Below are 13,234 nucleotides of genomic sequence, written 5' to 3' on the forward strand. Positions count from 1 at the left end.
CCTGGCCTCCTGGGTGCCCTAGAGCAAATCATTTATCCGCTCTGAGCCTCAATTTCTGCATCTTTCAAATGGGGATGAGATATCCCTGCTCTTCCTCCCTCTGAGACCATGAGCCCCAGGTGCGGCAGGAACTGCGCCTGATCTGACTATCCTGGATTGACCCTCTGTGCTCAGCACAATGCTTAGCACAGTGCCTGGCACATCATAAGTACTTAATACTTAGTGCGGGAGGGCGGGTTCCCGAAGGCACCCGCAGGACTCACAAGCACACAACCATTTCTTCCAACACTGCATCTTGCTGAATCCAGACAGATGCTATCTGTGGGAAGAGCATTCCCCTATTCCTCAATAGCATTCTCTCCCAAAATGCAGAGTGTAAACCCACATTTTGACAGAACTGACTGTATGATCTTGGAAAGAGATAACGAGTAATCGCAAGGACCTGCAAACCAGTGACTGCTAAGAGAAATCTGCATTAGGTTAATATGCTTAGATGCTTCCAGCAAAAAAATTCAGTAGTTCACAGCAGAAACAAGTCATATTCACTGACCAGGTATCAAGCAGCCCAGAGAGGGCCTCAGGAGGTTTAACTGTCTTGTCATTTCTTAATGGGGTCTTGGTCCTGGAATTCATTGTGACTTGTGTCAAAGGCAGCACATCTCCAGGGCCAACAGAGAGCTGCAGGAGAAACCAGAGTCATACTTTATGTTTTTGTGGTAAAAGTCATTCAAAATTATTCGAATCAGAGTCACCTAAAAGGCCCGCTCAGCGGTACGGACTGTCGATGAGCTTTAAGAAACCCGAGGCGAAGCCCCCCTCCTGCTCATGACTAAAGATTTTTGCCAGCAACACAGAAATTCACGCTGCCTGCCCAGAACACTCCCCAATGATCTACAGCTAGGCGAAGGAAAGAAAACAGAATGAAAAAGGCTTTGGGGAGATTGACGGACAGAGGATGGGAATGCCAGGGCATCGAGTTCCATTCTAAATTGAAGGTGAATAAAACTGTAGGGGTGTCCAACCTTCTAGACAGCTAGGGAGCCTGGACTGACCACAGGAGATGCGTCCCACTGCTCGAGCTGTTTCACCGGCACCACCTACGAATCCTTCTGGCCACCACAAGGCAGGACCAGATGACCCTCCCCCCCACCACCGGAGTCCCGGAGCACAGTCAGCTCACCATCGTGGGAACCACTCTCCCAGCCACATGGTTCTGCTGGATGGGTCCTGAGGAGGAGAGCGGGCAGCGGCAGAATATCCGAGCAGCAAGCAGAGAGACCAGCATGGCGGGGAACCGTCGGGAGAGGGATGGCTCTCCCCGAGCAGAGAAGGCCTTGACGGAGATCGGGAGGCCAGGAGCCCGGCTGGAAAACAGAGGCCGGCCCTGCTTGGGGCAAACCCGATAGCACGGCCGGGATCGAACCTCACAGGACAACCAGGCAGGAGAGAGGAACCCACACTCTCCAGCATGCATCAGATCAAGCCCCACTGTCGGCAGCATCGCCTTGGGCAACGGACGGCTAGATGTGTTTAACATGGAAAAAAGGGATCTGTCAGTTCTCTCTCAACTTCAGAATTCCTTCCTTTCGGGTCGCCGGGACTCAGATTCTGCCCGTTCGCCAGGATTAACTAGGCCACTGGCTTCGGAGTTTGGAAGGGGCGAAATGTCATGACTGCCCATTACTTGCACCTGTGGATGATTCCGTGTGCTCAGTTAATCCTGTGCTGAGGTAATGAGAGTTGCCCAAAGTTGGTAGATAGGCCAAGAGCTAGGACTGTAGTCCACCCTCAGAAAAAAAAAACCCACTTGGCTGAGAATCCTTTCTTTTGGTCGAGAACCAAAGGGTATCTGTCTTTCTGATCCCCTTCAGTTTAGTAGAGCAGGTAGGTATCTGGGACCCATAAAACCCTGGTTGCTCTCACTCCAGGAATTCCCCCTCAGTGGACCACACTGTCCAACCACCACATTCAAATATTTGCTGTATCTTACCCCTGGCTCCCCAGGGGTATCTGTCTTTCTGATCCCCTTCAGTTTAGTAGAGCAGGTAGGTATCTGGGACCCATAAAACCCTGGTTGCTCTCACTCCAGGAATTCCCCCTCAGTGGACCACACTGTCCAACCACCACATTCAAATATTTGCTGTATCTTACCCCTGGCTCCCCAGGCCTTTCCCTTCACCTCCCCCTGCCGCACCCGCCACCAACACACCCTCACTCTCTCACTCCCTCCCCTTGCTCTCTGCTCCCTATCTCTGGGTTTCATGCCCTCTTGTTCACCGTATTTTCTTTCCTTTTCCTGTTTCGAAACTTGGCATCCGGGAGCAGCTATTCCCGAGCCACTGGCCTTCGGGAGTCGGGCCACTCCGCTTCATTGGGAAACAGGGCTGTTTGCTGATGAAGCGTATTTGCTCTCCCCATGGAACCAAAGGGAAACAAAGATCCTGGGATCCCAAACAAATATCAGTTGGCAATTATTCAAAAGTTTCCATTTGAAGAGATTGTAGGGAAGGGACATCTTCAAGAAAAGCCTAAATATAGTCTTATTTAAGTGTTCCCAGCTGAGGGGTGAGGTTCCCTCCTCCTCCCTGCTAATGATTTTCTTACTGTGAGTCTGGCAGGCTCTGGGGAAGGCCCTCCCCTTGTCCCCCCTCCTCTCACCCCCCCAAAACACTTACACACTCCCCAGCCCAGATCTCATCCCTGTCAGGGCAGCCAGCCTGGAGAATGTGGATTTCCATAGCCAAGCTGCAGCAGCCTGGCAAATTTGAGGCCCTGGAGTATACAGGTGCTAAATGGTTTTCCCCAGGCCCCTTTGTCATTGAAGATGATTTTCACTCCCCACAGAAGGGCTATTTCTGGCCCAATAACACGATGCCACCAGAAATGGTCCAAGTCTCCTCCAACAGGAAAAAGGCTGCCAGTCCCAGCAGCTGTTCCCAAATTAGCAGCTCAGAGTGCTGGACTAGCGGGATTCATTGCTCCAGGGTGAAGCAAGCTTCCAGTCAAACCCATCTCCCTGCCTAAGCCCTCTTCCCAACTTTCACTTGGACTATGAGCTCCATGTGGGACAGGGATTGTGTCCAACATGATTAGCTTGTATCTACCCCAACGCTTAGTTTAGTGCCCAACACATCGTAAGTTCTTAACAAGTACCATAAAATAAAATAAAAAGCTTTCTTCCTCTGCCCACCTCACACTTGACCCCCCTCCTCCCAGATTCCCTCTCCCTCTGAGGCAGACCAAGCTGCGAGATCCAGCTAGCAGATGCCCAGGCTCGAGGGGGACCGTTCTCAGGGTGAATGGCATGAAGGGGTTGGGCATGGAGAGCCTCAGTTTCCTCAACTGTAAAATGGGGAATAAATACCTTTTCTTCCTCCTACTTAGACTGTGAGCTCCATGTGGGACCTAATTAACCAACCTAATTCACTTGTATCTACCCCAGCCCTTAAAACAGTGTAGGTAATTAATACCATGAAAAAAATGGGTGGTTGGATGGATGGATGGATGGATGGATGGATGGATGGATGGATGGATGGATGGGGTGAGTGGATAGGTGAATGGATGAATGAACCAGCAATCGAACAAACAAACAAACAAATGAATTTCTTTGCTCCTAACTGTTGGTGCTCTCCCAGTGGAACAGAAATGCTGGCTAGGGGAAAAAACCCAATCGGGAGATTTAGATGGGTGGGGACGGGAGCGGGCAGGGGCAGGAGGGGTGGGGGCGGGAAGGGAGAGCTGTTTAGATATGAGCCACACTAATGTAATGATTCATCCTGTCGTTCGACCTTCCTCTGCAGCAATCAGGTTTGGGCGGATGCCACAGGCCGAGAAGGAGAAGCTGTTGGCGGAGATCTCCAGTGATATCGACCAGCTGAACCCGGAGTCGGCTGATCTCCGGGCCCTGGCAAAGCATCTGTATGACTCATACATAAAGTCCTTCCCTCTGACCAAAGCCAAGGCGAGGGCAATCTTGACAGGAAAGACAACAGACAAATCAGTTAGTTCTCTTTGGTTGTCTTCACTTGGGGAGGGCTTTTTCTTGGAGTGAATGATTGACCGTGTCCACACACACTCACACATTCACAAGCACACATGCACACACTCAACCCTTCTGTTCTTCACTGTACATATTTCATGCTGGGTCTGACACAGGAAATGATTTCTGATAGAAAAAGTAAACACTTGAAGGGAAAATATCCTCCGACTTCACCTAATCAGATCTTTAAAATGAGGACAAGAATTTGTAGATCACCTTCAACAGGTGGAAGAGCACCCACCTTTCCCCCACCACTCCCCAACCCTCAGGTCTACAGGAGCCTGAGCTCTGGATTAGGAAACCCTAGCTCAGGTTCTGGGCAAGTGCCACTGATGGCTGCATGTTGGTGACAAAGTTGGCTGCTGCGGCTGTGGCTGCTACTATAGGGGTGGGGATCCCAAAGCTAGGAAGAGGTGCTCTTCCCATGGGCTAAAGGGCCCCACAGGTATCCCTTTTAAGGGGAGAAAATGCAGGGTTATCGGGGGCTGGGTCCAATTTGCCCCAAGCCGAGCCCCCACCCGAGAGGACCTCAGGTCCTTTGGCCGAGCGGATCAAGTAGCAATGGCCTGATCTGAGCTCTGAAGCCCTGAAAGAGAGAGTCCAGTGGCCTTGTCCAGTGGCCTAGGTGCCAGGCAACAGTCACTCTCCAGACTCAAGCCCTGATGCAGATGAGGCAGAAAGAAGCTCCTGGTGGGTGGGGACAGTGACTATAAAGGATGGTACACAGACCCTGCTGCTACCAGGGCTCCTTCTGATGGAGGCCTGGGAACTTAAGGTTGTTGCAGCCCACTTAAGGCACCTTAAGTGCATCCCCCAGGGTGCCTCTGTGAAAGCTGGTTGAGTAGGGTGGGGCCAAAAACTCATCCTAGTGTAATTGATTGATAGGCTGTAAATGGTCCTCAAATCAGCCCAGGCCTCCTTTCCAGCATCTCTCCCAGCCACCGAGTGCCCCCTGGCCCAGCCAAGCTTCCCAGCATGCTAGTGGGAGTGGGAAGCAAGAGGAGCTGCAGGAAGGAGGGCCTTGAAAGAGGAAGGACAACACAGAAAAAGCCCAAATGCCCTGCCGGACAGAGACCCAGGTGCAGGTCGAGCCTCCTGTCATTCTCCCTCCCCCATGGCCTCTCCGTGGACCACTAGTGGGGGAGGGTGGTGGAGGCAAAAAAAAAAAAAAGCCAGATTGTGTTGTCCAGCAGTTCCTCATCTGCAGTGAGTAGGCTTGTCTCAGCTCATTTGGGCTCCATTCTGCCTCTTCCAGGGGGAGCTGGGCTGGCTTTGGCCCAGGGCCTGGGGATGCGATTATTTCTAATAATAATAATAATGTTGGTATATGTTAAGCGCTTACTATGTGCAGAACATTGTTCTAAGCGCTGGGGTAAACACAGGGGAATCAGGTTGTCCCACGTGGGGCTCACAGTCTTAATCCCCATTTTACAGATGAGGGAACTGAGGCACAGAGAAGTTAAGTGACTTGCCCACAGTCACACAGCTGACAAGTGGCAGAGCTGGGATTCGAACTCATGAGCCCTGACTCCAAAGCCCATGCTCTTTCCACTGCACCACGCTGCTTCTCTAGCACTTCTGGTGCTACGAGAAGAATCGGAGCAGCCAGTGGGGGAGGGGGTGGAAGCCATCACTGCCACACAGACCCAGCTGGGCCTGAGGGGGCCAACGTTAATTCATTCAGTCATATTTATTGAGCGCTTACTGTGTGCAGAGCACTGTACTAAGCGCCAAGTCTTTGAGACCAGAGGGGAAACTTGGCCACTTTGTTGAAAGAGTAATTTAGGATTTGCATGCTCTCTCACCCATCCACCTACCTCCCTCCCCTCCTCATTAGCCTGGGGCCATCCATCCCAAGACCCTGAACCTTAGAAGGGGAGCCTGCCCCCAACTCCAACTTGGCACATTCCCCTCGGGAGGGCCCTCGCAGCTCCGGGAGAATGGAGTTTGGATGCGGGACTTTGGTGCCTTGTTCCCGCGGAGGCGGTTTGATAGCTGGTCTGGACTTTGGAAGGGCCATGCTGTTTGCCCATTACCCTGGGGCCGTGTTCGCTCAGGGTCTATAATCATCACGTGATCCATATTTGTTGATGAAAACAAACAGAGGGCCCCTCCAAAACCATTCTCAGTGCAGTGGTTGGTCATAAAATGATAAATAAATAGACAAACCGCTGTATGATACTGGCCAACTCTTCACATAGTATCTCAGAGGTTGAGAGGCCCTGGCTCTGCTCTGTCTGCAAATAATGAGTAAAAGTTTTTATACTATTTGTACTGTAGCGGACTTTGGGCAACAGAAACCTTCCTCTCAACTCCTCCCTCTCCCCCCCACCCCTGCCACCAGTTTACTGTAGACTCAGTTGAAGCTAATGTGCCTTTTAATTGCAGGAGAAAAATTGGCATCATCTGAAAAGCAGGTGAAATGCCAAACTTCAGGCCCGAGTACCCAGTTGTCTGTCCTGAAATTTACACCGTTCTTTGGCTCTAATCATGTAAACTTCAGGATGGCTGTTTAGCCTATTTAGATTCTCCACTCCCGGCTGGGTAAGGGCTGTTCTTTTTCCTTTCTCTTTGGGACCCGGAGCCCAAACATGCTGGTGCTTGTTTCCCCGACCTCCCATGGTCCCCCGAGGCCAAGAGGAGATCATGGGGCCACAATCCCAGGGGAGGAATCAAGCACCGCAGACAAGGCAAGGCAAGACAAGGGAAAAGGGCCAGGCCTCGGATTTCAGGAGGCTGCAAAGAGACCGAGGCCCTGGGGGTACTTGCCCGCATCAGTGTTTCTGTTAAAATATCATCTGGGCTTAAATGCCCACCTGTATCCTCTGCCCTCCAGAGTCACCTTTGAAAATCGCCATGGCCCCACAGGAATGCCTTGGACCCATAACGCACTCCTGGCCTAGGCCACTTACATTGCCCCTGCCCTTGTAGGCTGCCCCTCTCTAGGTTGGCGTAGTTGGTTTCCTGGCCGAGTTGCCGGAGGGGTGGGCAGGCCTGCCTGCCACCCCTTTGGCCCTGGCTCCCTTCAGCACCCCCGGCCACCAATGTGGACAAGGGAAATTTGAAGGATAGCCTGGGACTCTGGCAGTTTCTGCGTGATCGTCGAGAGGCGTGGCTCTGGGACGGGTGTGCAAGGGAGGGGAGCAGGAGTACCCAAACCAAGGAGGGAAGCCTGAGGGTATGGGGAGCCATGTCCAGGGTTCCCTGATTGGATTCCCCTAGTTTAGCCGGGTGGCGAAGGGGGTAACTGGCTCTCAGCCATAAAGGAAAGAGTGAAATTGTTTTTCGAAGAAACAAGCGATTTAGTATCTTCAGCTCAGTGATGATAAGAAAGGAAGCAACCACCAACTGGCCAAACCCAGAAGTTTCAGACAGGAGCACCCACTGGGGCATGTTCCGCCCCGATGGTTTCAAACTGCCATGCAAGCTGCTGTCTTTCTGCTACACTTTGTGTCACATTTTTCATGCAAACTTTTCTCATCTGTTGGCATTTTCGCACTGAAGTCAGACTACCCCTCCAAAAAAAAATCTTTAATCTAGCTGAGGGAATTTAACCTGTTCCTTGCTTCTGCTTTGGGGACCAATTTCTTCTCTTCTGCTCAGTTTCCCCCGATCCAGAGCGGGTCCTCCTTCGTATTTCCCAATGACACCACAGATGAAGTTTCCTCCTTGGGTGCCTGTGGCTGGAAAAACCTACTTGGGCCCTACAGTCCACAACCGCAACACACACATGCACATATATGCATGCACCCTCCCCGCCGCCCCCCCCGTCCCTTGTGCCATCGTATTTGTCGTTTGCAGTGGGTGGTGCTGTTCTCACTCTTGACCTCCTTGCCTCACGCTCCTCTCAAAGCTTCTGCTCCAACAGAGCCGTTCCTTTCTGGATTACAGTGTGCCTTGCTGGCCCGCCTCCAGCAGTTGACCTCGAGCTTTCAGCTGGGACATGGCGCTGTTGGAAACTGCTTCTCTGCCACCTTAAAACGCTTCTTCTGCCCCCCTCACTTATGGTTGCCCCATTTCAGCACATCAGGCTGCAGCTGTTTAGGTATACTGCTGTCGACCCCATTTTAATACATCTCTTTCAGTTTTCTGGAATTGTCAGGCAAGCCAGCTTTACACTGAACATTAAGCAAAGAAGTGGTTGAGCTCCTTTGGGGTTCGAAAGGGCGGCTGACCTGGGCACCCTTGAACACGCAGGGGGTTTTAACCTTTATTAGCAACTGGGTCCTGCAGTCAGTCTTCAGAGTTCACTTGAAAGTCCCGCACTGTATTCCTCCCCGTTCTCCCAGTAAAGAATACTGGCCAGAGGTGAAGGAGCATGGAAGTAGCGGTAGCCAGAGCAAGCGAGTAGAGAAACTTCTCCTATCCCTTCCACTGTCACCATCACCACCGCTGACAGTCCTCAGAATCTGCGCTGCAAGGTTGCTTCTTGCTGTCCTCCCAGCAGAGATGCAAACTTTGGATCATGGGCAGTGGGGGGGGGGGGGGTGGCGACAGCAGCAGCAGCAGCAAGTGCAGAGGCAATTTCTCTTTTCACCTGTTCCAGTTGCTGCTCCCTGTTGCTGGGCTGCCTGGGCTTCTCAGGGAGCACAGCAAGAAACTGCTGAGCCAAGGCAGAACCCTCTACTTAGGGTCAAATTGGCCAGACCTCCCCCCCGCCCCCACCTCTCCCGTCCCCTGAGCCCCTCTCCTCCGCTTCTCCAGGGAGGAAAATCTGGACATCGGCAATGCCCTAGACAAGGCCAAACAATGGACCAGAACTTTAATTAGTTGAAACTGCTGATGGAGTTGACCACTGGGACCCTGCTGGAGTTTCCACTCCTGGGGGCAGCCCTCTTCAGGGGCCCCACCCTGAAATATTCACGGTGCAGCATGGCTGACCCAAGCCTCTGGAGAAACTCTGGCCAGAGCACAGTATTACTTGGTTGATTCTCGTAAGCCTCTTTTTGTTATAAGTGGTCAGCTCTCATGGCCTACTGTGTTCATCTTCTCAGTTGGTTTGAGGGCAAGGAGGAGGCAGTAGTGTGAAAGGGGAAACTGAAATGCAATCGGCAACCACTATTAGTAATTAACTACTCATGACTCATTGGTGCCCTGGCACCTGTCTGGCCCGGGCCCCTGCCACGGAAAGGTAAAGAATCTTCTATTAGTCGTGCTGCCTGAGTGTCATTTTGCCTTGTTACTTGGAATGCAGAGTGAAGGTTGAAGGAGGCTCATTCTTTCCCCGGGTGGTTTTCCAGAAAACAGTGCTGGGAAGGGTAGAATTGACTTCCAGGCAACATTGGTCAGCATTGACTGAAGCATAAGCATTTACTGCGCACACAGGATCGTGGTATACTCTGCCACTGTGGCTCCCAGTTGCATTCGTTTGCAGGCTGCTACCCAAAATGCTCTGCCAGCCTGATTCTGACTCCGTTATGTAGCAGGGCCAGCTCCTGAGCATTGGAGAAGAAACTGGAAAAGTCTGGCATGGTTGTGGGGTGCGCTGAATTCTTTTCTCTGTCCTTGAGAGTTTATTGCCAGGAAATCCTGACCACCATTGCCAAGGGGTTAAAATCACATTGTTGTTAAACAGGAACCAAGGGCTTTATATAGGGAGGGGGTAGAATAGAATCACATGGGTGATTTTTAAGGGCAGCTTTCCAGATAAACTGTTTACCCAGAGGTGAACTTGTCCTATACCACCTACCCTTTGAGACTTGCCTATGACTGATAGTGAGAGAAAATGAAAAATCCAGCCAGACGGGACAAAAAATGAGGCAGTCAATGATGGAGGGATTGCAGTGGGGGGGTGGGGAGGAAGGAGTGTGTGAGGCCCCCCACAAGAATAAGTGGTATGTTTACACCCATATCCAATCAATCAGGGGCAATTATTGAGAGCTCACTGTGGGCAGAACACTGGACTAAGCGCTTGGGAGAGTACAATAAAACAGAGTTGTATCTACCTTCAGACTTCCCCCAGCCAAAAACGCAGTCCAACTTGGGGCGTTACCAGGGGACTGGAGGAGCTCCCGAGGGTAGGGCTTTGGGGAATTGGTGCTTTCCCACTTGACGTCGCTAAGGGGTGGGTTAGAGGCAGGCAAAAGAAAAGTAGGAAAAGGGCCAAAAGGGCAGCTTACTCTACTCGCCACCAGACAAGGCTCTAGTGCCCTCCGGGTCCCATCAGCCCTAGGATCAATCAGTTATTATGACTATTATTATGATGGTACTTGTTAAGCGCTCACTATGTGCCAAGCACTGTTCAATAAATTGATGGTGTTTAAGTGCTTACCGTGTGTTGAGCACTGTCTCAGACACTTGGGAGAGAAGAATACAGGAGAGTTTGTACACATGATCCCTGCCTACAAGGAGCTTAAAATGTAGAGGGGGAGGCAGACATTAAAAAAAATTAATTACAGAAGGGGGAAATAGTAGACTATATAGGGACATGTGCATAAGTGCTGTGAGGTTGTAACGTCTCTGAGCTTCAGTTTCCTCACCTGTAAAATGGGGATTCAATCATTGTTCTCTCTCCTACTTGGACTCTGAGCCACTTATGAGAGAGGGACTGTGTCTGACCTGATTAATCTTGTATCTATCCCAGCACTTAGCATATTGCTTGGTATATAGGAAACACTGGAGAGGTAGATTTGGGAATCTTCCACAAAGATATGGGAGTTGAAGACATGGGAGAGAATGAGTTCTCCAAGGCAGTGGAAGAAGATGGAAAACAGAGGGGGACCCAGAAGTGAACCTTGAGGGTCACCCCACAGTTTGGAGGTGGGAGGCAGAAGAGGAATCTGGGAAGGAGACTGCGACACTGTTGCCTTAAACTGTCGTGAGTGTTCTGTGAAATGGCCCTTTGGTGCTTCCACTGCAGTAATATATTCTGTGACCACTCGCACACCCCAGGAGGAATTTCCCCATCATTGGAGTCAGTCAATCAATCCCTCATTTTTATTGTGCACCTACTGTGTTCAGAGCACTGTACTAAGCACTTGAGAAGTACATTAGAGTTGGTAGATACTATCCCTGCCCCGAAGGAGCTTATAGCCTAGTTGGGGGAGGCAGATGTGAAATCAATTACAGGTAGGGGAAGGAGCAGAGTATAAGAATATGGACAGAAGTGATGTGAGGAGCAGGGAGTGAGTACCAAGGGCCCCTAAGTTATATGCATGTATATCCTTTGGTGGAGATATATGTATTCTGGAGCATCCAGGGGACTTGATGTGTCCCTTGCAAGGATTCCACTAGGAAGTAAACTCCTTGAGATTAGGAACGAGGTTTTCTCTGCGTGACAAGAAACCATCTTCTCTGTGCCTCAGTTGCCTCATCTGTAAAATAGGGATTAAGACTGTGAGCCCCTCATGGGACAACCTGATTACCTTGTATCTACCCCAGCAATTAAAACAGTGCTTGGCACATAGCAAGCGCTTGACAAATACCATCATTATTATTACAGTGCTTGGCATATAGTAAGCGCTTTACAAATACCATAATTACTAGTTATTATTATTATTATCCTCACCATCAATTAGTACTGGCCGTACAAGTACCGTGACGTAGCCCGGGTGGGCCAATTCAATTCCCTGGAGATCCCCTGTGCAACCCACCAATCCATTCAGTTTGGGTCACCTCTTGGTCCAGCAGCCAGCATACTAAACACCGATTGATTGACTGATGGATCGATTGCCACTGCACATGAGAACGCCACAGTTCGAGACTCTCAGACTGTCTGTCAGTATTAGTGGTTGGTCCTACAAGAGCTGTGTGTCTTTAGCCCCTTTGTGCATGATCAATGAATGAATGAATCAATGGAATCTACTGAGCACTTACTGTATGCAGAGCACTGGACTAAGCTTCTGGGAGAAGAAAATACAGCAGAGTTGATAGACACGTCATTTTGCTGTTTTCCCAATTGTCTCCCTTGACTTTTCCCAAGGCATCACTACAGTCCTGAGGAAGTGATGCAGGGGTTTTACAGCATACAATTTGGCCTTTGGGGCAGACATTTGTGAGTCCAATTCCAAAGCCCTTCTTCAGCCATTTCTTTTGGCGGATCTTCCTACCCGGGGCCCTTAAATCTGCTTTTTCAGAAAGAGCCGGCTTCCAGGACATTAACCAAAATGAGACGCTCTCTTGGCCTTGCTAACCTCATCTCTTTTCAAACTGATTTCCTCTCCTGGGTGAACTCTGCTGCCTTTGAAATAGGAAGGGAAATTTGCTTTCGAATAGAAGAGCTGCCTGCCCTCGAGCCCTCAAGCTAAAGAAATATTGATCTCTTTTCTGAACAGGCAGTTTAAAGGTGACTAAAGCTGTTCTTCTCCGTTGTTAAAAAATGTGACACACAGGGCAGGGAAAACAGTAGAAAATCAACAGGGAATTATCCCAGACCAAGAAGCCAGGGGCACAGACCAGGATCCACGGGATGGCTTTGGGTCTGCCATGCTTAAGATGAGTAGTAAGAAAATAAAATTCGTAGCTCCTAGCCCGAGGCATTAAGTTTGGAGGATTCCGGGTAAGGAAGGCAAACGTGTGTGTGTGTGTGTGTGTGTGTGTGTGTGTGTGTGCGCCAGCTCAGAGGGTGGTTGAAACATCCTCAGTGAAAATATGGTCAACTGAGCCCCTTTTTCTCCATTGTGCTTTTAGCCTTTCGTCATCTACGACATGAATTCCTTGATGATGGGAGAAGATAAGATCCAGTTCAAACATATAACACCCCTGCAGGAGCAGAACAAGGAGGTGGCCATCCGCATATTTCAGGGCTGCCAGTTTCGCTCTGTGGAGGCAGTACAGGAGATCACAGAGTTTGCCAAAAGCATTCCAGGTTTTGTGAACCTTGACTTGAACGACCAAGTAACGCTCTTGAAATACGGAGTCCATGAGATCATCTACACCCTGCTGGCCTCCTTGATGAATAAGGATGGGGTCCTCATTTCAGAGGGCCAAGGCTTCATGACCAGGGAGTTTCTGAAGAGCCTGCGAAAACCCTTTGGTGACTTTATGGAACCCAAGTTTGAGTTTGCTGTGAAGTTCAATGCACTGGAATTAGATGACAGCGACTTGGCGATATTTATAGCTGTCATTATCCTCAGTGGAGGTAAGGCCAGCCTTAGGCAATCAACCTTTCCAATTCCAGAGGAGGGGGGAAGGTGGAGGGGGGAAGGGGGAGTGGTGCTTGGCATCACATGTTTTGGTGGGCCTTGTTGCAGCTTC

At 50.4% G+C, this 13,234-nt stretch overlaps 1 protein-coding gene across 2 annotated transcripts in view; it reads left to right on the top strand.

Annotated features, from left to right (window-relative positions):
• The window catches only part of PPARG (peroxisome proliferator activated receptor gamma), a 117,969-nt gene that overhangs the window by 87,659 nt on the left and 17,076 nt on the right, over nt 1-13,234 (top strand). For both annotated transcript variants that reach the window (XM_029057413.2, XM_029057414.2), the window contains 2 exons: nt 3,801-4,000; nt 12,668-13,118. In XM_029057413.2, the coding sequence (XP_028913246.1) occupies nt 3,801-4,000; nt 12,668-13,118 (651 nt within the window). The remainder of the gene's footprint in view (nt 1-3,800; nt 4,001-12,667; nt 13,119-13,234) is intronic.

Source organism: Ornithorhynchus anatinus, unplaced genomic scaffold, assembly GCF_004115215.2.
Source record: "Ornithorhynchus anatinus isolate Pmale09 unplaced genomic scaffold, mOrnAna1.pri.v4 scaffold_93_arrow_ctg1, whole genome shotgun sequence".
NCBI lineage: Eukaryota > Metazoa > Chordata > Mammalia > Monotremata > Ornithorhynchidae > Ornithorhynchus > Ornithorhynchus anatinus.